Source organism: Chinchilla lanigera, unplaced genomic scaffold, assembly GCF_000276665.1.
Source record: "Chinchilla lanigera isolate Chin_1 unplaced genomic scaffold, ChiLan1.0 scaffold00083, whole genome shotgun sequence".
Classification (NCBI taxonomy): domain Eukaryota; kingdom Metazoa; phylum Chordata; class Mammalia; order Rodentia; family Chinchillidae; genus Chinchilla; species Chinchilla lanigera.
Window position 1 is genome coordinate 9,380,196 of NW_004955484.1, and position 18,780 is coordinate 9,398,975.

Consider the following 18,780-nt stretch of genomic DNA (forward strand, 5'->3'; position numbering starts at 1 on the left):
TGTGAGCCGGTGGCCGAGCCATGGCGGGCGAGGAAGACTGCGGGGACGGGGAGCCGGTATCTGTGGTGACCGTAAGGGTGCAGTACTTGGAAGACACCGACCCCTTTGCATGTGCCAACTTCCCGGAGCCACGCCGGGCCCCCACCTGCACTCTGGACGGAGCGCTGCCTCTGAGCACTCAGATAGCCGCACTGCACCGCCTGTTGGGGGCGCCACTTAAGGTGAGGGTGGTGGAGAACGGTTGAGGCGATTGGTGGTTCAGATATGCGCCGTGAAAGCCAGTGGAAGGCGCCTCTCTGGGAGAAGTAGGATCGGGTCCTATGGAAAAGTCTTGGGCTGGAGTTCCAGGGTCCTCGCTGCTCCGCCAGCGGGGGCTGGGGCTCTCAAGTTGAGATCTCAAAGAGAGGACATGGGAGTTGGTGGTCTGCGCCACCCTTACTGCTCTCTCAAAGTGAGGTCCTCTGAAGAGGTGCCCGGGGTCCGCTCGCTGTCCTCTGCCACGGTGGCTGCCCTAGGCACGGTGACTAGTAGTTCAGACCCCTGCAGACCTAGGGGGCGGGGCTGGGGAGGGAGCAGTTTCCAGGTGAGGTGGAGGTGGGACTACAAGGAGAGGCGGACCGGGGGCGGGCCTCTGAAGGTGGCCTGGGCTGGGGCGGTGTGGAAGCTGGGATGGAACGTGTGGGACCGAATCTCTCCGTTGTAGTTGTGGGCTCCGGCTGGAAGGACTGGCCAAGAAGGGATTCTGTGGGGAGAGGGGAGTCCCCGGGGAGCGGCCGAGCCTGAGCTATGCGGAGCGCGGGAGGCTGCAGGGGTGGAAAAGCCCTTTGAGTCACCACCCCTACCCCTCACCCGCAAACGGCGGCCAGCGCCTGGAGGGGAGGAGGCAGGCCCGGCTAATTTTAAATCGCCGGCCTGCCCTACTTTGTCCGGATCCCAAGGCCGACTTTGCAGCATGCGGGAGAGGCTCTTTTCCAGATGACCTTCCCTTCGGCTAGCAGCGCTCAGCCCCCCGCAGGCAGCCCTTTCCGGCGTTCTGTTTCCGGGCCAGGACTCTGGGAGGCGCACTACCACTCCTCAGGATTCCGCGACAGCCAGTCTGCCCGGAGTTGTGGGGAAGAGGAGAGATGTCGGTGGGGGTGCCTCAGCTGTGCCCTGAGTTGCGCAAACATGCCCCTTAGGCCCGGGGTCTCCCCTGGAATGTGCCCCAGGCGCCAGGCCCCCCGGCCTGCATTCCTCAGGCAGCCCCGCCTCTGCCTCCGGGTGCAGATGGGAGGGATGGGGGTACTACAGGCTTGGGGAGTAAAGCTTCAAGGCCACAGCTGGAAAGAAACAGCAAACGGCCCACCTCTGTTGTTTTGATGCAGCCCTTTCCTGTCTTGCGAGATTGAGGGGACAAACTGAAGTGGACCTAAAAGAAGTGTGTCCAGCCAGAGGCCACCTAGCATTCAGACAAGAGAGAAAGGGGTATCCCACTGAGGCTGTTCAGGCTCCTGGAACTGCTGGTTCAGAAATAACGAGGGAGCACGAGAAGGACGATAACATTCCTCCTATTTCCCCACTGTAGGACGGGACCTAGTGCCCTTCTTCACATCTGGGGACAGTTCTGAGAGGTCAGCTGAAGGAGGAGGCTGGGAGCCATCCCTTCTCATTTAGAAACCCATCTCCTACATGTGATTAGCATGCACAAGGCCGTGGGTTGAATTCCCAACACCACAAAAAAGGGCAGAGGGGCATTTCCCCACCCTACCAGGTGCCTGTCCTCTGCCTCCTAGCTGAGGATATCACTGAGCTTCATAGAGAATGTAAATCACCTGTCCCCAACTCGGGGTGTCCTTGTCTGTCCCTTTTCAGGATCTCCCACCTGGAGTACCTGACGACTGTCTTTTTCCCCCTTTGAGAAGATATGGGGACTGGATGGGCATGCTAAGGTACAACGGTGCCTGGAGTCAGGACTCCCTGGAGCTGGCAGCTTTTCCAGGAATGGTCAGATGTACTATGATGTGCTTGTCCCAAATATAAACTGTGACCACAGGCCCAGAATAGAAGGCTGGAGGAAGAAGGACTGAGAATAGGGCAGAGGAGACATCAGAGAGCTAAGGGAGGGGGGAGCAGAGCCCCTCTTCAGGAAATGTCAACAGCTGGTTCCTCCCCTCATCCTGTGAGTGAGTGCCCCAGAGTCCCAGACATGACTGAGGTCTGCCTTCCTAGCCTTCTAGAAGGGAGAGATGGCCCCCAAACCCAGGTATCCTTGCCCCAGGTTGTAGGGCAGAATTAAGTGGGAAGTGTTCTCTATTCACTATTTCATCCTGTGTACAGCTGTTTGAGATCCTGTGTACAATTGTCCAGGAGAGGATAGCCAAAATACTTCTACCCTCCCACTCTGGGCATTGGCCTCTATCATCCCTGCACCCTTCCTGGGTGTGTATAGAGAGGCTGGGCCTCTCTCTCTCTGGGGCTCCACCCCCACACCCCATTGGCCTTAGATTTCCCCTGGGGGCTCCCTTTCAAACCATTCAGAGCTGGAAGTTCTGAGAAAGCCCTTGCTCATTTCCTCTGAGTCTAGGAGGAAGCTCCTGGCCACAGCCTCTGACTCATCTCCTGGCCTCATTGGTTAGAGGGAAGCCTAGCAGTGCCTTGGGTCAGGCCTAGTGTCCCCAGCTGAGCTCAGAAGTGTTTTTCTTCCATCTGTGCAAAAGTCTGTCCCAGCCCCATGGGCTTGTTCCTGTCCCCAGGGGAGAATTGACTCTCTGGCATCTTATCTCCAAACCTAAGGACTTGCCCCTAACCCAAAGGAGAATTGGTCTTCTGGCATCTTATCTCCTAAACCAGAGGTACCCAGTCCCACTTTCTTCTCTGGGAAGGGACTCAAGAGCCTCCTCTGAGACCCAAAGGCGCAGCCACATTTGGAATAACTCTGACTTCTCCCTGGGCTCTGAGAAAAGGGACCTGGAGCACTTCTCTGACTTTTCCCACAAAGGCTGAAGGAGTCTCTGCCTAGAAACAAGGATAGCCCTACAAATCTGGTCATTACCAGCAACTCTGTTTTCACAGACAGTGATGGCTAAAGATCAGAGTAAGACAGAAGTTGCTGTCCTGGAATGTATCCTGACTGGATTCACCTATCCAGCCTCTGTTTATCCTTTTAGAGCATTTGTGACAAAGGGGTGGAAATGTAAACCTGACCTGCTAAGGTAGAAACCAACTGAAAGGGTCCTGAGGGTTCTTAAACAGGGTCTCTGATGATGACCTGAGCTCTTTAGTCCCTGCTATGGGAGTCTCTTGGAAAGACTGGAAGATTGGAGTATGGGCATGTGTTGCTTTCCCTGAAGCCAGTGTGTTCCATCTGCTAGTCTTTCTGGGCTAGAGAAGCTAGGTGCAGCCTGGTGAGGGACGCTAGGACCCAGGTCTGTGGTGGTGTTACCCTAGCCTATATGTTGTGTGTTCATTTGTGTTTCCTCTTGCTGGAACTGGGAGGACCAGTTTGGGGTATTTGCAGAGTCCAGGAAGCTGAAGGGGCAGTCTCCAGCCCTCACTCTACCTCTCCTTCAGGGTTCCCTGGAGCACTTCCAAGGCTCATCTACCCAAGATCTGGGTCAGGTAGCTGTGCTGCCTGGAGCAATTTATTAAATTTCTGAGTATTGACTTCCGTACCTGTAAAAAGATTAGCAGGAGAATCAAGAAATAGGCAGCCTGGTATCCAGCACAGAGAAGGCATAACAAATGTGGATTTCCTCCCCAAGGCCCATCCATGTCATCTCATCCAGGAAGTCACAGTCTAGCTGGAGACCCATGATAATAGGGAAGGGAGATTTTCAGAGTACAGGGTCCTGTGTTTATAGAGAAGGAGTTGAAAGAGGCAGTGGACCAATTATTTCCTAAAACAGAGTCCTTCAGCATGTAATGCTGCCCTCAGCTCCACCTTCCTTGCTCCCTGCCCCTGAGGGTTCATTCCCACCTGATTAAACTGTTACAAAAAACATTAAAGAGTAAACTCTATGGTTCTGTAACCTTGACCCTGCTTATAAAACCATATATAAAGTAATCCTAGCACTCTGGGAAGCTGAGGCAGGAGGATCACAAGTTTGAGCCCAGCCAGAGCAACTCTGCAGCTTACCAAAACCTGGTCTCTAAACAGTAAGAAGGGGCTGGGGATATAACTCAATGTAAAGGTCCTGGGTTTAATCCCCAGCGTCACAACAACAGAAATACATGTATCGGGGAACCTGGGGTGTAGCCCAGTGATAGCATATGCAAGGCCTGTTCCATCCCCAGCATCACAAAAAGAAAAAAAAATTAATAAATTATCTGTAACCACTGGGTTTAGCCTGCCAGAACAGCCTGAGCCTGGAAAGTAAAGTGGACGGGAGGCTGAAGTGTGGGGCCAAGCCTGGGAAGAATGGGGAGGGACTCTGTCCCAAGATAGAGACCGGAGATGTGAAGAAGACAAGAGCCAGAATGTGAGCACATACTGTGTGCTGACCCTAAGCACTGTCAGCAAGGACCAGGATTTGGTATTGCTCAGGCCTGGCCCAGTCCCAGGGTGTGAGAAACAAGGCCCAGAGGTTTGGCTTTCAGAATGATGACCCCAGAAAGGGACCAAGTGTGTGAGGGATAAGTACCGTCCTGCTGGCAGGAAGTCTTCTCTCTTTATTGCCTGCCTGACTCTAGCCCACTACCCACTACCTCCACCCAGGATGGACAGCTGGGAGTTGGGGAACACACAGTCCTGGAGGTACTGGGCTGGGGGTTAGCCTGGGACCTCCTTCTCAGAAATGGAGCCCTGGCAGGCTCAGACAGGTAAAGTATCTGAGGAGGTCAAATCTACCACCATGAAGGAAAAAGATTAAACCTGGTTACCTGAGGAAGCTAAGGGAGGTGGGCATCTAGTGCTCAGGCCCCTGCCCCAAGTGATGCTTTGGAGGGAGAGGGCCACTCTCTGCTCTTTTGGAAATGGAACAAGCAAGTGTGCATGCAGGATAGGACAGCATGGTGGGCCTAACCTCTCTGGGGATGTGCTATTTAGCCATACCTGGCCATGTACCTGAGTGTGTGAGTGATTATCAGGTGTCATGTCATCAGCCTCCGGTGTTTACAGTGTGTACAGCAGTCTGCACCTCCCCTGTCTTACCTCTCATGGAAGTTGTGATTTGACATTTATTTGTGAGCTTTTTCTGAGTCAAACCTGTTACCTGCACTGGGCTGGAAGGAAGAGAAGTTTGAAACAGGGGTTCCTGCTGTGTCCTCTGCACCTAAAACTAGCCTGATTCATGAGTGTTTGAATGAATGAGTTGTAGATGTGTGTGATCTGGGGGATCTCTGAAAGAGGCTATGGCTGTGGGATGGGTGTATTCTACCCAAAGTGCTGGAAGAGGGAGCTGGACCAGGATGGGAGTGCGGTATTTAAGCTGCTGAGTTACTGTGTAGGAAGAAGGATCAGGCGGTATGTAAAGTCCTCAGCTGACCCAGCCATGAGAAAGATGCCTTGGTGCCCCCTCTCAGACCTGTCCCCAACAGGCCATGGATAAGATGACTCTGCTCCCAGGGAGAAAAAAGAAGCCAGGCCCACCCAAGGCACCCAAGGGAGGGCAAGCAGCCAGGCAGGAAGTGGGACAGAGAACAAGCTGAAGTGTTTGTCCTATGTCCCAAGAAAGCGGGGGATGTCACCCAGCAGTGGCCCCACAGGCTAAACTGCCAGGAAGGAGCCAAGTCAGGCTAAACAGGCCAGAGCAGGGGTGCTAAACAGAGGCAGAAGCTGGGCTCCTAGTCCCCCCAGGCGACCAAAAGCAGCTAGAAGCCTTTAGGTGGAGTCCAGAGAAGGGCAGGGCTGACCAAGTAGCAGGATAAATGTTGAGGTTGAGTTATCCATTGAGATGGCAATCAGAAGACCCTCTGTTCTCCAGAGATGGGCCTTCCCTGCATCCTGGCACTACAAGGGCCAGAGTTACTCAAGTGGAGGGGACTTCACATAGTCCTGCATGCCAGCACTGTGGTATGAGGATGATATCTGGGAGAGTTCTGCTGCCCTTACACTCTGCAATCACCTCACTCAGGCAGCTCTACAGGCACTTCTCAGGGGCCAAGTGCTATGCCTTGTGGTGGTGGAGAACAGTCCGGCTTGGGGGAGGGAAAAGTAGGAAATAGATACATGGATGGAGCACAATGTCCCTTCCTGTTACAGACATGGGTTTCAATGTTTCATGCTACACTGAGTCAGATGCTAAAATTGGAAGTCCAGCTATACCTATAGCCTCCATGGGGAAAGGGCAAAGTCCCTGGTCTAGAGGGACTGGAGAGTCTGGATCAGCACATTCCTCACCATGCTACTTGCAGAGACAAACATACTCTCAGCTCTCCCAGTTGGGTTTGCACCTCATTGCAGACTTCACACTTTCTCTATGGCTTTAGGCTTTGTGGCTGTACCTTATCACCCCACAGGGCTGCGACCTTCCTCAAAAGCAAGAACTTCCTCCCATTTCCTCTCCATGCTTTTTCTTATTTGCATTCATTAGCCCATTAGTGAGTGCTGTTATGTACTATGTATTGTGCTAGGCTCTACAGATATAGCAGGGAGCCAAATAGGCAGGTTGCCTGAACCTGGACAGCACAATTAATGAGTAAGGGAACTAGTGTTGAAGATATGATAATGCTATGCAAAAGGCCTCAGAGGGAACTCACAACTAGTGGGTCATAAAGCATTGGTCAGGAAGATTTGCTAAAATTCATCTAACCTGAAACCTAAAGAATAGGTAGGTATTAACCAGGAGAAGAGATGCCATGTAAAATGGGCAAGAAAGACTGGCACCTGAAACAAGTGGGCTCTCCACATGGTAGGCACTTTAGAGATAGTTGCTTAAAAAAAAAAAAGAAAGGCCGGGCATAGTGGCACATGCCTATAATCCCAGCACTTTGAAGGCTGAGGCAGGAGGACCGTTGCAAGTTTGAGAGCAGCCTGGGCTACAAAGTGAGTTCAATGCCAACCTGAACTGTATAGTGAGATCCTGTCTTGAAAGAAAGAAAGAAAGAAAGAAAGAGAGAGAGAGAAAGAGAGAGAGAGAGAGAGAGAGAGAGAAAGAAAGAGAGAAAATGAATTGCTGAAAGGAGGCATAGCTAGCTACAGTGCAGAGCCTTGTATGCCTCTCTGATGCGTCCCAAGCAGGAGGTCAGAGGTCACAAGGTCTCCATACATACCCCCAGTTTTATAAGCCAGCTTTGAGCTACTATAAGGAAATACCTGTGGCACTTAATTTTTTAAAAGATTAAAAAATGGTATATACCTGTAATCCCAGCACTCAGAAGGCTGAGGCAGGAGGATTGTGAAGTCAAGGCCAGCATAGGCTACATAATAAGTTTGAAGCCAGCCTGAACTATACAGCAAGACTTTGTCTTGGAAAAAAAAAAAAAAAGTTAAATTTATTTTGGCTTATGGTTCTGCAGGTTTTAGTCTCCTCTCCATTTTTGTGGTACTAGGGATTGGACCCAGGGCCTTCCCACTGAGCTACATCCCCAGCCCTTCTATTTTTTTTTTTTTTTTTTTTTGGTTTTTCTCCGGTACCGGGAACCGAACTCACAACCTTGCGCATGCCAGGCAGGCGCTTTTTGCCGCTGAGCTAAATCCCCAGCCCCCCTTCTATATTTTGAAACAGGGCCTCACTAAGTTGCCCAGGCTGGGCTCAAACTTTTGATCTTCCTGTCTCAGCCTCTTAGAGTGCCCAGATTACGGGAATATGCCACCACACCTGGCCAACAGTGGCCCTATTTCTTTGGGCCTCTGGTGAGGATGGCACATCATGGTAGGAGCCTGTGGTACAACAAGTTGCTTACATCTCATGATCCAGGAAGCAAAGAGAAAAACTGGATTGGCTGGGGTCCCATAATCCCCTTTGAGGATACCTGAGGCCTTCTACAAGGCCCCATTGCACAAAGGTTCCACCACTTCACATGGACCTTTGGGGACATTCAACATCCAAACTATAGCACCAGTCCTTAGAGCTGTTCCCCTTGCCGCCAGCTGGAGGACTGTGCCCTGCAAGTGTCTCCCTCTGGATACTACCTGGATCTGGAGTTGTCCTTGGAAGAGCAGCGGGAGATGCTGGAGAGCTTCTATGAAGAGATCAGGTCAGAGCCAGGGAGGCAAGGGAGCCCTTCCCCCTCCTCTGCAGGGAGCTGGCATGGATGGAACCCCCTAACCTTGTCCCCACTAGGGGCCAGCTCAGGTATCAGCAGCTGAGACACTCCATCTGTATCCTGGCCCATGGGTCACCTCCTACAGCCCCAGGGAACTATGCCAGGGGAATCCCCAAGCCTGGCCAGTGTTACCTGCTATCCAGGGTTGGAGGGGGGCTCTGCCACATACCTGAGATACCTGTGTTTGCACACACCCAACTGTCTTTCTACCCTTGAGCCTTGGAGTGGTAGTGGGGAAGGAAGCAGCTGGGCACGGTTGGCAGATAGAGATGTTTGATTGCCTTGACTTTGGGGGAGAGGACCTGGGGAATGGGCTGGGAATGGTTGATGAGGCTTCTTAATTCCAGCAAAGGGCGAAAGCCCACAGTGATCCTGCGGACCCAGCTCTCCGTGAGGGTCAACACTATCTTGGGTGAGTATGTAAGGGATCTGTGTCCAGCAGTGCTTCCCTATCCTCTCCACATAGCCCAGCTGGCCCAGGTTCTTTCTGACTTGTGTTGGACTGGATGGAGTAGAATGGCAACAGGATGTACTCGCCTACCCTGCTGGGCTAGGAATGACACCACAGCTACACTGCAGTGGTGGTCGTAGCAGAGAGTGCCTGGACAGGGAATGGAGTACAAGAGAGTTGGGGAATTCTAAAAATTTCTGTAGTGGTAGATTATGGTTGTGTTCTAGTAAAGGAAGACTGCGTCTGTGTTCCTCTGAGGGTTTCATGCCTACCTACCCTTGCAGAAAAGTTGTATGGCTCCAGTGGCCCTGAACTCCGCCGCTCTCTCTTCTCACTGAAGCAGATCTTCCAGGTAAGGTCTAGAAGTGGGATGAGGGTGGATGTCCAGCCTGAGCATCCCTAAACTTACCCTGGTGCCTCTAGGAAGACAAGGACTTGGTGCCTGAATTCGTGCACTCAGAGGGGCTGAATTGCCTGATCCGTGTGGGTGCTGCTGCTGATCACAACTACCAGAGCTACATTCTTCGAGGTCAGCCCCACTCCTCCTCCATGAGCTCTATCCCCGTAACCCACCTTAACCTCTTCCCATTTCTGTGTCCCCAGCCCTGGGCCAGCTGATGCTCTTTGTGGACGGGATGCTGGGGGTGGTGGCCCACAGTGAGACAGTGCAGTGGCTATATACACTGTGTGCCAGCCTGGTAAGTGGCCACACATCCTTTTCCCATTGCTTCTCCCCGGGCCTCAGTTCTCTCTACTTCACAGTGGGCTAGAATGGAGCAAGTCTGAAGCCCCCCTAAACCTAGAAGATTTGGAGCCAATATATTTCTGCCTAGACGTTTCTCTGGGTCCAGCCCCAAGAGTCCTTCCCAAGTCCCACTCACATATGACCTTTTCCCCCAGTCCCGCTTGGTGGTGAAGACAGCTCTGAAGCTGCTGCTAGTTTTTGTAGAATATTCTGAGAGCAACGCACCGCTTTTCATCCAGGCAGTGAACTCTGTGGCCAGCACCACAGGTCAGAACCTTTCTCTCCCTCCCCTGCCACTCAGAGCCCTCTTACCTACCCCATTGTGATTGCTCCTCTTTCTGTGTGGCAGGTGCTCTCCCCTGGGCCAATCTGATATCCATCCTAGAGGAGAAGAACGGTGCTGATGCAGAGCTATTGGTGTACACTGTCACTCTCATCAACAAGGTATGGGTGGGGGCTGGGTGTCAACTGAATGGCTGGGGCTCCTGACCTGTGGTCGCCACCAGTCTCAGCCCTGGCTTCCTGTTCTCACACTGCAGACGCTGGCGGCACTCCCGGACCAGGACTCCTTTTATGACGTGACAGATGCACTGGAGCAGCAGGGCATGGAAGCGCTGGTCCAGCGCCACCTGGGCACCGCTGGCACCGACGTCGACCTGCGCACACAGCTTATGCTCTACGAGGTGGGCTGGAAGTGGGGGGATGAAGGAGAGAGGTGCAGCTCCCCACCACCCCGCGCACCTAATTCAAGAGCTCATCCCTGGCCCACCTCTGCCAGAGAGCCCTGCGGTTGGAGGATGGAGACATGGAGGAAGCTGCAGCCGCTGCAGCTGCGGGTGGTCGACGGGAGCGAAGAAAGCCCTCTTCAGAGGAGGGCAAGAGGAGCCGCAGATCTCTGGAGGGTGGGGGCTGCTTTGTGCGTGCCCCTGAACCTGGGTCAGTACTAACTTGGGGAGATGGGGAATGGTGAATCTGCCGGATGTGGCGCTGTCTGCTGACAGACCCCACCTCCAGCCCTATAGGCCCCGCCTCATCGATAGGCCCCACCTCCTCCACTGGCCTCCTGCCAAGCCCCATCTCCAGCCCAGTGGGCTTAGCCTCTGGCCTCTGTACCTCGGCGAACCTCTTTCCTACCATTTCCTTGGCGCCCTCCATCGACAGCTCTGGAGAGAGAAGTGTCTACAAGTAAGTAGTAAGACGGTGGCAGTCCCCGGAATCCTGTCTCCAACTGTCCCTCCACTTTGTGCCCTTTCACGGGCCCTCAGCCTCCTCTGCCCAAACGCGTGCTTTCTCTTTCTTTCCAGACTTCACCAAACTGCTCCCATTTGGTAAGTGACTGCTGGGCGGTGGGGTTCGGCTCTGTCTGGACCTCTCCTCCTGCAGCTGCTCTTTATCTCCTGATATTCCACCTCTTTTTGCCTCCGGTGACCTGTCTCCTTCCTCCCTGTCTTTGTTTCTCTGCTACTCTTGATCTGCTCTTTACCTCCATATCATCCTGCCCTGCTTCATGTCACCCTCCTCCTTCCACTTCCAGTTTCCATGTCCCGCTTCCCTTCCCACCCCATGCCTGGGAAGGAATCCTGTTATCACTGCTCAGCTCTATGTGGGTGCAAGTGGGTTTTGGGGTAGAGCTGGCACCACAGTTACCATCTCTTCCTCTCATCCCTCAACCAGGGCCCCAGAGAGCCCACCTGTCCCCCAGTCCCCTACCGTGCAGGCCGGGCTAAAGTAAGTACGGAAGCCAGCCTGCGAGGCCTGCCATGTGCTGAGGGCTTCGGCATTGCTTCTCCATCAGGGGCTTTCCCATGCCCCATGCAGCCTGAACTGAGGGACTCTCAGCCTCCCCCTCTATCAGGCTTATGCCTTCGGAGTAACCCAAAGAATAAGTACTGGGAAGCAGTTCACTGGTGTCATAGTTGACTCTGTGCTTCATTAAGTGAGACCTTAATAGCTTAAACTAGAATGAGGGTACATACTCTGTGCTTCATTAAGTGAGACCTTAATAGCTTAAACTAGAATGAGGGTACATACTCTGTGCTTCATTAAGTGAGACCTTAATAGCTTAAACTAGAATGAGGGTACATACACCAGCTTGGGAATAGGGCAGGGAAGGGATCTAGAGTGCTGGATGTTGTGTGCTATGTGGGTGGGGGAGCAACCTAAGACTGAGAGAAGAGCAGTAAGTGAGGATAGACAGAGGCTGGAGGGGTCAGAAAAAGATTGGATCACTTTCATTATTTCAATATAAACTGAGTACCCACCATTTACCAGATCTTTTCCTGGACATGGGCCATAGCTCTCAGAAACTGCCAGACATGCCAAAGGAGGGAATGCCTGATGTCCCCATTGGGACAGTCATCCCCTTCCCCTACTATAAAGATTACTGTCTAGAATCAGGACAGGCAAAAAAAAAAAAAAAAAAAATCAGCATGAGCAGCAGCAAGCTTGCAAGTTAGATGTTAAGCAGAACTTTCCCCTGCTCTTTGACCTAAGAATGCTGAGTTGGCTTTAACTCTTCCCAGACATGGGAATGAAAAGGAGCTGGGCTTTAGCGGGTAGGGGTCTGCTCAGCGCATGACTGTACCCTGTGCCTGTGTGTGTCCACAGTGGGGGCAGCGTCCAGGAGCCCAGAAAGGCATGTGCATTTCCCTGGGCTCAACTTGTGACAGGCACTATCACTGACAAGTACCTTCCCTCAGAGCCCGGTTTTTGGAAAATATGGCAGCAGCAGAAACAGAGAAGCAGGCTGTGCTGGCCCAGGGCCGGGCAGAGACACTGGCAGGGGCCACACCAGATGAAGCAGATGGACCTCCAGGTAGGTAGGCAGGTGGGCAGAATCCAGAATACACCCTGTCCTTCATAGGATACTGACAGCTGCTTCCTTTTTTTAGGCTCACGAGAACTGTGGGGCTCCCCAGAGCCAGCCTCTGCACCCAGAACACCCCAGAGCACTGTTCCCCGAATCCTGCTCCAAGCCCAGCAGAGCCTTGAGCCAGAGCACAAGGAGCCACTGACACCACCAAGCCCCAAGGCTGAGCCCATCCCGGAGATCCCTACCCGGGTATCCAAGCTCTGCATTGGGGACCTGGACTTCTCAGATCTGGGGGAGGATGAAGATAAGGACATGCTGAACGTGGAGTCTGTGGAGGCTGGAAAAGGAATACCACACCCACCACCTCTACTGCCCCTGCAATCTGCAGGCCCCCCACCTCCTCCACCCCCACTTCCGCTATCCATCAAAGGCCCCTGCCCCCCACCTCCACCCCTGGCGGCCCCTCCTCCCCGCTCAGCACTTGATGGCCCACTTCTCCCCACCAAGAGAAAGACAGTAAAACTCTTCTGGCGGGAGCTGAAGCTAGCTGGGGGTCATACAGGCTCTGCAAGCCGCTTTGGGCCCTCCCCGACCCTGTGGGCCTCCCTTGAGCCTGTTTCAGTGGACACAGCACGGCTGGAACACCTCTTTGAGTCACGAGCCAAAGATGTGTTACCTTCCAAGGTAAACCCAGAGGCAGGAAGAATTACAGCTCAAAGGGCTGAGCTAGTCAAGCTAGCCCCTTTTTGCACATGGGAAAATTGAGGCAAAGAACTGAGAAGGATTTGAGGCTATCGATAAGGGATTGGGAGTTGGGTGTGCTGCTGCATGCCTGCAATACCTGCACTTGGAAAGCTAAGGCAGAGAGATTGCTGCAAGTTCAAGGCCAGCCTGGGCTATAGAGTGAGTTCAAGGCCAGCCTGAACTTCATATTGAAACCCTGTCTCAAAAAAAAAAAGGATTGGCAGAGCTTTCAGTAGAATCTCAGTTTATCCCAGTCCCAGCCAGCTGTGGGATCATTAAGCCACTTAGTAGAGGATGTTGGAGTGCTCTCTGAGATTATTGCCCCACCTAGTCCCTTCCCAGTCTTACATAGTCCTTCCTCAAATCTTTCAGAAAGCTGGTGAGGGCCGCCGAACAATGACTGTAGTACTGGACCCCAAGCGCAGCAATGCCATCAACATTGGTCTAACCACTTTGCCACCTGTGCATGTCATTAAGGCTGCCCTGCTCAACTTTGATGAATTTGCTGTCAGCAAGGATGGCATTGAGGTAGGGATACCCTATGTGTGCGGGAGGTCTGGCTCTCTCCCTTGGTCAGTGGGCATTTCCAAACCCTTTAGTAGTGACCATGGGCTTGACAGGGCATTCACCAGGCCCTTGGGCTCCCCCAGTGTCCTAAGGAGGAGTTGGGGCCAAAAACCTCAGGCCTACAACTGAGGGATCTATGTGGGGTGATGGCTGCGTCCTCAGAAACTACTGACCATGATGCCCACGGAGGAAGAGAAGCAGAAGATCCAGGAAGCCCAGCTAGCCAACCCTGATGTGCCCCTGGGCCCAGCTGAGAATTTCCTGATGACTCTTGCTTCCATTGGGGGCCTGGCTGCCCGCCTACAACTCTGGGCCTTCAAGCTGGACTATGACAGCATGGAGCGGGTATCTGGGTCATGGAGTGGGACAGGCAGTAGGGAAGGGCGAATGATGATAACCATATAGTCTGAGGGCGCCTGGTCTTCACACCAGGAAATTGCAGAGCCACTGTTTGACCTAAAAGTGGGCATGGAACAGCTGGTACAGAACACCACCTTCCGCTGCATCCTGGCTACCCTGCTGGCTGTGGGCAACTTCCTCAATGGGTCCCAGGTGAGTGAAGTCCCAGCACACAGGCTGGGGGTCAGGGCTCTGGAACTATCCAGGCCCAAGCTCAGACAGGGTTCTTTCAGAGCAGCGGCTTTGAATTGAGCTACCTGGAGAAGGTGTCAGAAGTGAAGGACACGGTGCGCCGGCAGTCACTGCTGTACCATCTCTGCTCTCTGGTACTCCAGACTCGGCCTGATTCCTCCGACCTCTACTCAGAGATCCCTGCCCTGACCCGCTGTGCCAAGGTTAGCATCAACCACAGATCAGACTGAGATTGGCCATGACACAGTATACACTGCTTTCTAGGTCTGGCTCTTCCCCCTTCTCCCTATTTGAGCTACTGTGGCAGGGTGTGCTTAGTTCATCCACTCATCCAAGTGGGTGAACTACGTCCTCTACCAGAAGCATTCTTTCTTGTCCTGGCCATACCTACTGCCTTTTGGGTCTGTTTACCTGCTACTTCCTCTAAGAAGTCTTTGTCTGTTCCCTGTAAATCAAATGGACGTGTCTGTCTCTTGCATTAGACTATGAGGTTTTGGAAAGCACAGGCCAAATCTCAGCTATGTCCCTAAGGCCAAGGCTGGTCAGCCTGGCACAGAAGTAGCCTCAGACAATGTTTTACCTATGGGAGGATAATACACATAGTCATTTGGTTGTTTTTAGACAGGGTCTCACTATGTAGTCCAGCTGGCCTTGAACTTGTTTTGTAGCCCTAGGTGGCCTTGAAGTTGCAATACTCCTGCTTCAGGATCCTAAGTGCTAGAATTACAGGCAAGTACCACCATGCCCAGGCCCTCACTTGTTTTTCCAGGTGGACTTTGAGCAGTTGACTGAAAACCTGGGGCAGCTGGAGCGCCGGAGCCGGACAGCTGAGGAAAGCTTGCGGAGCTTGGCCAAGCATGAGCTGGCCCCAGCCCTGCGTGCCCGCCTCACCCACTTCCTGGCCCAGTGTTCCCGCCGTGTTGCCATGCTGAAGGTAGTGCACCGCCGTGTCTGCAACAGGTAGGGGTGCAAGACAGGGAGAGGTAGGACTACCACCACCATGCCTCAAACACCAAGCAGGGCTCCACATCCCTTTCCATTCCAACTTGCCTAGGTTCCACGCCTTCCTGCTCTACCTGGGCTACACTGCACAGGCAGCTCGTGAAGTACGCATCATGCAATTCTGCCACATTCTGCGGGAGTTTGCACTCGAGTATCGGACTTGCTGGGAACGGGTACTGCAGCATCAGAAGAAGCGAGCCACTTACCGTGAACGTAACAAGACCCGGGGACGCATGATCACTGAGGTGGATCCCCTTCCAAGTCATGACTGCCACTCCCACGGTTCTTTTCCCCTACTCACTCTTGTCCCTTCTCCAGACAGAGAAGTTCTCATGTGTGACTGGGGAAGTCTCCAACAACCCATCTGTCCCAGTGGCCGTGGGGAGTGGGCCAGGCCAGGGTGATGCCAACAGTCATGCCAGTATGAAGAGTCTGCTGACCAGCAGACCGGAGAACACTACACATGGCCGCCGCAGCAGAGGTGGGACCCATAGCTGCTGGGGGGAAATGGGTTCTAGGCTACCTTGGCTTGACCTCCCTATCTGATCTTCCTCAGGCATGGTCCAGAGTAGCTCCCCAACTGTGTCTACAGCAGTGGGGCCCTCTACTGCACTGCCTGATGAACCCCCAGGCTCGAGTTTACCCAGTGATACATCAGATGAGATCATGGACCTATTAGTGCAATCAGTAACTAAGAACAGTCCTCGAGCCTTAGCTGCTCGAGAAAGGAAGCGTTCCCGTGGCAACCGAAAATCTTGTAAGTATGCCCACAAACCTACTACCCACCTTAACCCCACAACCCCCTCCAACTCTATTCTATCCCTGCAGTGAGACGGACGTTGAAGAATGGGCTTGGAGACGACCTGGTGCAGGCACTAGGACTGAGCAAGACTCCTGGACTGGAGGTGTGAGGGTGCTGCCTCCACTGATCCTGTCGTATACGAGACTGTAGAACAAAGAGGGCCCAGCACAGAATTCCGGTCCCAGAACCTTGTGCTCAGGGGCCAGTGCTTTTAGCAGTATTAGGTGTGTGTGTGTGTGTGTGTGTACATGCGTGTATGTGAGCTCCCTACTCAAGGGGCAAAATAAAGTTTTCTTAGCTAATCTAAGCCTTTTTCTTCGTTTTTTTTCTTTTACTTTTCCTTTTTTTTTGTGGTACTGGGAATTGACCCCAGGGCCTTTGCACTAAGCTACATCCCCAGCCCTTTCATCCTTTTTTGAGACAGGTCCTCATCAAGGCTAAATTGCCCAGGCTGAGATCGACCTTGTAATCCCCCTACTGCAGGCTCCCAAACACCACACCCAACTCTTTTTCCTCTTTCACCCTCCCCCCGCGCCTGTATACCATAGGGCTAGTTCTTCCTGCTTTGTCCTCATTATCACCCAGACAGACAGCCACGTTCTAAACCATTTATTCAACAATCCTCTACCTTGTGGTGCTTTTGGCCCTGGACTAGGCACTCACTGCTCCAGGCATAGAAGACATGCAGCCTGATAGTCACCCAGCAACCTGTGGCCACAATGTTAATGACTATAACCGCTTCATCTGCCGCCGCTCCTGTCGGCGCTGCCGTTTTTCATTGTGCTCTGGTGCTGGGGTGCCACTGTCTGCCGTGAACCAGGGGCCCAGCACATTCACCCACAGGAGGTAAAGGGCCCGGCCTGGAGCCTAGGAGAGAGAAGGTAACTTGAAGTCTGGTGCAAAGAATGAAGGATAAGGGTTAGTGGCCCTTTCTTAAGAATCCTAGCTCACACACCAGAAGCCAGAAGGACCAGATGTAGAGGGAGAAGCAGCTGAGCACCTGCACAATGGCTGTCAGCAGGATCACATCCTTGAGGTGCCTATGGATAGAAGGGAGGCTGTAAAGGCAGTAGATCAGTTCCTGTTCCGTTCCCTCCTACTCTCTTCAAGTTACAGGTTGTGGGTCTTGGGCTCTCTGGGCCCCAGCGCCCCAGCCCTGGGGCCCGCTCACCTGGGCTGGCGGTGGGGGACACTCACTCTGCCATGCCCTGCTCCATGTTGAGGTCCATGCCACCATCCATCAAGGCCCCATCCTCAGAGAAGGCTGCGCGAGCCATTGAGCACATAGAGTGGTAGCTAGCCCCATATACTGCCAAACTAAAGGCCAGGGCAATCTGCAGAGCAAGAACACAAGTATCAAAAACCAGCCACTGACCCTATACACTCATCCACTTTCCAGAATGGGGACACTTACCCAGGCCCAAAATGAGGCAGATGAGTAGAAGAAAACCAAGGTCACAAGGCAGTAAATGGCCTGCAAGGAAACATAGCATCAGGTTGGGGAACAAATGCTACTCCCAAACCATGGGCTTCCCTCAACTCTGACCAAGAATTAGGCAAGGTTGTAGGAGAAGCCAGGCCTTTCTTATTAGAAAAACAGTTCTGAGGGGCTGGGGATTTAGCTCAGCGGCAAAGCGCCTGCCTGGCAAGCGCAAGGTCGTGAGTTCGGTTCCCGGTACCAGAGAAAAACTAAAGAAAAAAAAAAAAAAAAAGAAAAACAGTTCTGCTTTCTGAGTCTGAGTACCCAGACTCTCCTGATACCCAAGTTAGCCTACGAATAAAGCCTTTGTGTATCTGGGGTGGAAAAGGCTGTGAAATCCAGCTGGGACTCACTCCATTGCTTTTTTTGTTTTTGCTTTTACTAGTCAGCACTATCTATGTGCACTGATCCTTTCTGGGATTTCTGTTGGTGGTGGTTGGTTGGGTTTTTTTGGTGATGGGGGTTAAATCCTCAAACATGCTAGGTGAGTGCTCTACCTTTGAGCTACACACCATTTCTTTTTTACTGTAGTTCTCTTCTGGCGCCTTGGCTGGCACCACCACTTCTCAGCAAACAGACCTGAGGGTTGTGAGGCTCTAAGCGGGCACAGAAGAAAGGAGGCTGGCACTTACATTGGCCCCCAGTATGATCCGCAGGTAGAACTTGAGGGTCTCTTTGTTCTCTTCAAATATCTGCTTCTTCCCTCTTGTGCCCACTTTCCCCTTGGGCTGCAGAGGGATGATGAGATGCCATCAGGTCTCTTCTCAAGAACAGTCCTCCTCACTTCCCACACCAGCCTGGTTAGGTACTCAAACCTTGTACAGTCTCTGGGATGTCCACCCCTCCTCCAGCCTATCCAGTAGAGAGCTGACACCATTTTCATAGCACCTCCGGCTATGACTGCTTCCTCCTGGCTCAGAAAACAATCAACCCGAGCCTAACACCTTTTCTAGCTAACCTGACAAGGTTCAGCTTTGGGCTGACGACCCCTCCAGGGGCACTCTTGAGGGGTGTTGAATAATTCCCTCTCCAGCCTCTGCTGCAGGAGTTCATATCTGGAAGTGATGCCCACCCTCCTCTAGCACTAGTTCTGGAATGGTCCTGCGTCACCGACTCCCGCCCACTCCCAGACCCGGAGAGTTCTAGTACAGTCTGGCCGCTGGATAGCGCCTCCCTCTGGCCCACCCCACATCCTATGCTGTCCTTCGCCTGATTTTACGGTCTCAGCCCGAAGTGATTTTCTGATGGAGACCCCACCCTCCTTACCGCCATTATACGACGCAAATAACCAGCAGAGAAAACTAGGGCGAGCAACTGAAACCACAGTGAGTATGAACCACATCGGCAGATCATGCACTTCCGGTGCAGACCAAAGTCGTCAGTTTCTTGGACGGAAGTGAAG

At 52.9% G+C, this 18,780-nt stretch overlaps 2 protein-coding genes and 1 long non-coding RNA gene across 4 annotated transcripts; 1 reads left to right on the forward strand and 2 right to left on the reverse strand.

Moving 5' to 3' along the window:
* Positions 1 to 6: 6 nt before the first annotated feature.
* On the forward strand, positions 7 to 16,205 carry Fhod1 (formin homology 2 domain containing 1). Of its 2 annotated transcripts, XM_005403665.2 has the most exons (24): positions 7 to 221; positions 8,009 to 8,115; positions 8,532 to 8,596; positions 8,920 to 8,987; positions 9,059 to 9,164; positions 9,239 to 9,333; positions 9,536 to 9,647; positions 9,730 to 9,824; positions 9,920 to 10,063; positions 10,159 to 10,316; positions 10,395 to 10,565; positions 10,685 to 10,708; positions 11,055 to 11,108; positions 12,080 to 12,195; positions 12,272 to 12,876; positions 13,309 to 13,464; positions 13,666 to 13,848; positions 13,936 to 14,055; positions 14,136 to 14,297; positions 14,864 to 15,054; positions 15,149 to 15,341; positions 15,415 to 15,577; positions 15,653 to 15,853; positions 15,925 to 16,205. In XM_005403665.2, the coding sequence occupies exons 1-24, from the start codon at positions 21 to 23 to the stop codon at positions 16,005 to 16,007; spliced, it is 3,573 nt and encodes a 1,190-aa protein (XP_005403722.1). In that variant the 5' UTR covers positions 7 to 20; the 3' UTR covers positions 16,008 to 16,205. The 2 variants fall into 2 exon arrangements, with proteins under 2 accessions (XP_005403722.1, XP_005403723.1); XM_005403666.2 differs by lacking the exons at positions 10,685 to 10,708; positions 11,055 to 11,108.
* LOC102007232 lies at positions 8,906 to 9,948 on the reverse strand. The gene is made up of 3 exons (XR_001231046.1): positions 9,871 to 9,948; positions 9,697 to 9,761; positions 8,906 to 8,994 (listed from the first exon to the last, which is right to left on the reverse strand). It is a non-coding gene; the product is annotated as an uncharacterized LOC102007232 (long non-coding RNA).
* A 287-nt stretch (positions 16,206 to 16,492) lies between the features above and the next one.
* Positions 16,493 to 18,758, reverse strand: Tmem208 (transmembrane protein 208). Its single transcript, XM_005403670.2, has 6 exons — positions 18,645 to 18,758; positions 18,011 to 18,106; positions 17,313 to 17,372; positions 17,096 to 17,232; positions 16,854 to 16,938; positions 16,493 to 16,765 (listed from the first exon to the last, which is right to left on the reverse strand). The coding sequence occupies exons 1-6, from the start codon at positions 18,729 to 18,731 to the stop codon at positions 16,628 to 16,630; spliced, it is 603 nt and encodes a 200-aa protein (XP_005403727.1). The 5' UTR covers positions 18,732 to 18,758; the 3' UTR covers positions 16,493 to 16,627.
* Positions 18,759 to 18,780: the final 22 nt, after the last annotated feature.

Excerpts from the sequence above, each read along its gene's own strand:
- Fhod1 (XM_005403665.2), top strand. The coding sequence starts at position 21 with ATGGCGGGCGAGGAAGACTGCGGGGACGGGGAGCCGGTATCTGTGGTG. Across the intron at positions 15,578-15,652 it reads ACATGGCCGCCGCAGCAGAG|GCATGGTCCAGAGTAGCTCC; the intron begins GTGGGACCCATA and ends GATCTTCCTCAG. Across the intron at positions 15,854-15,924 it reads CCGTGGCAACCGAAAATCTT|TGAGACGGACGTTGAAGAAT; the intron begins GTAAGTATGCCC and ends CTATCCCTGCAG.
- Tmem208 (XM_005403670.2), bottom strand. The coding sequence starts at position 18,731 with ATGATCTGCCGATGTGGTTCATACTCACTGTGGTTTCAGTTGCTCGCC. Across the intron at positions 16,939-17,095 it reads ATGGAGCAGGGCATGGCAGA|GCACCTCAAGGATGTGATCC; the intron begins GTGAGTGTCCCC and ends TTCTATCCATAG. Across the intron at positions 16,766-16,853 it reads TCTGGTCCTTCTGGCTTCTG|GCTCCAGGCCGGGCCCTTTA; the intron begins GTGTGTGAGCTA and ends TCTCTCTCCTAG.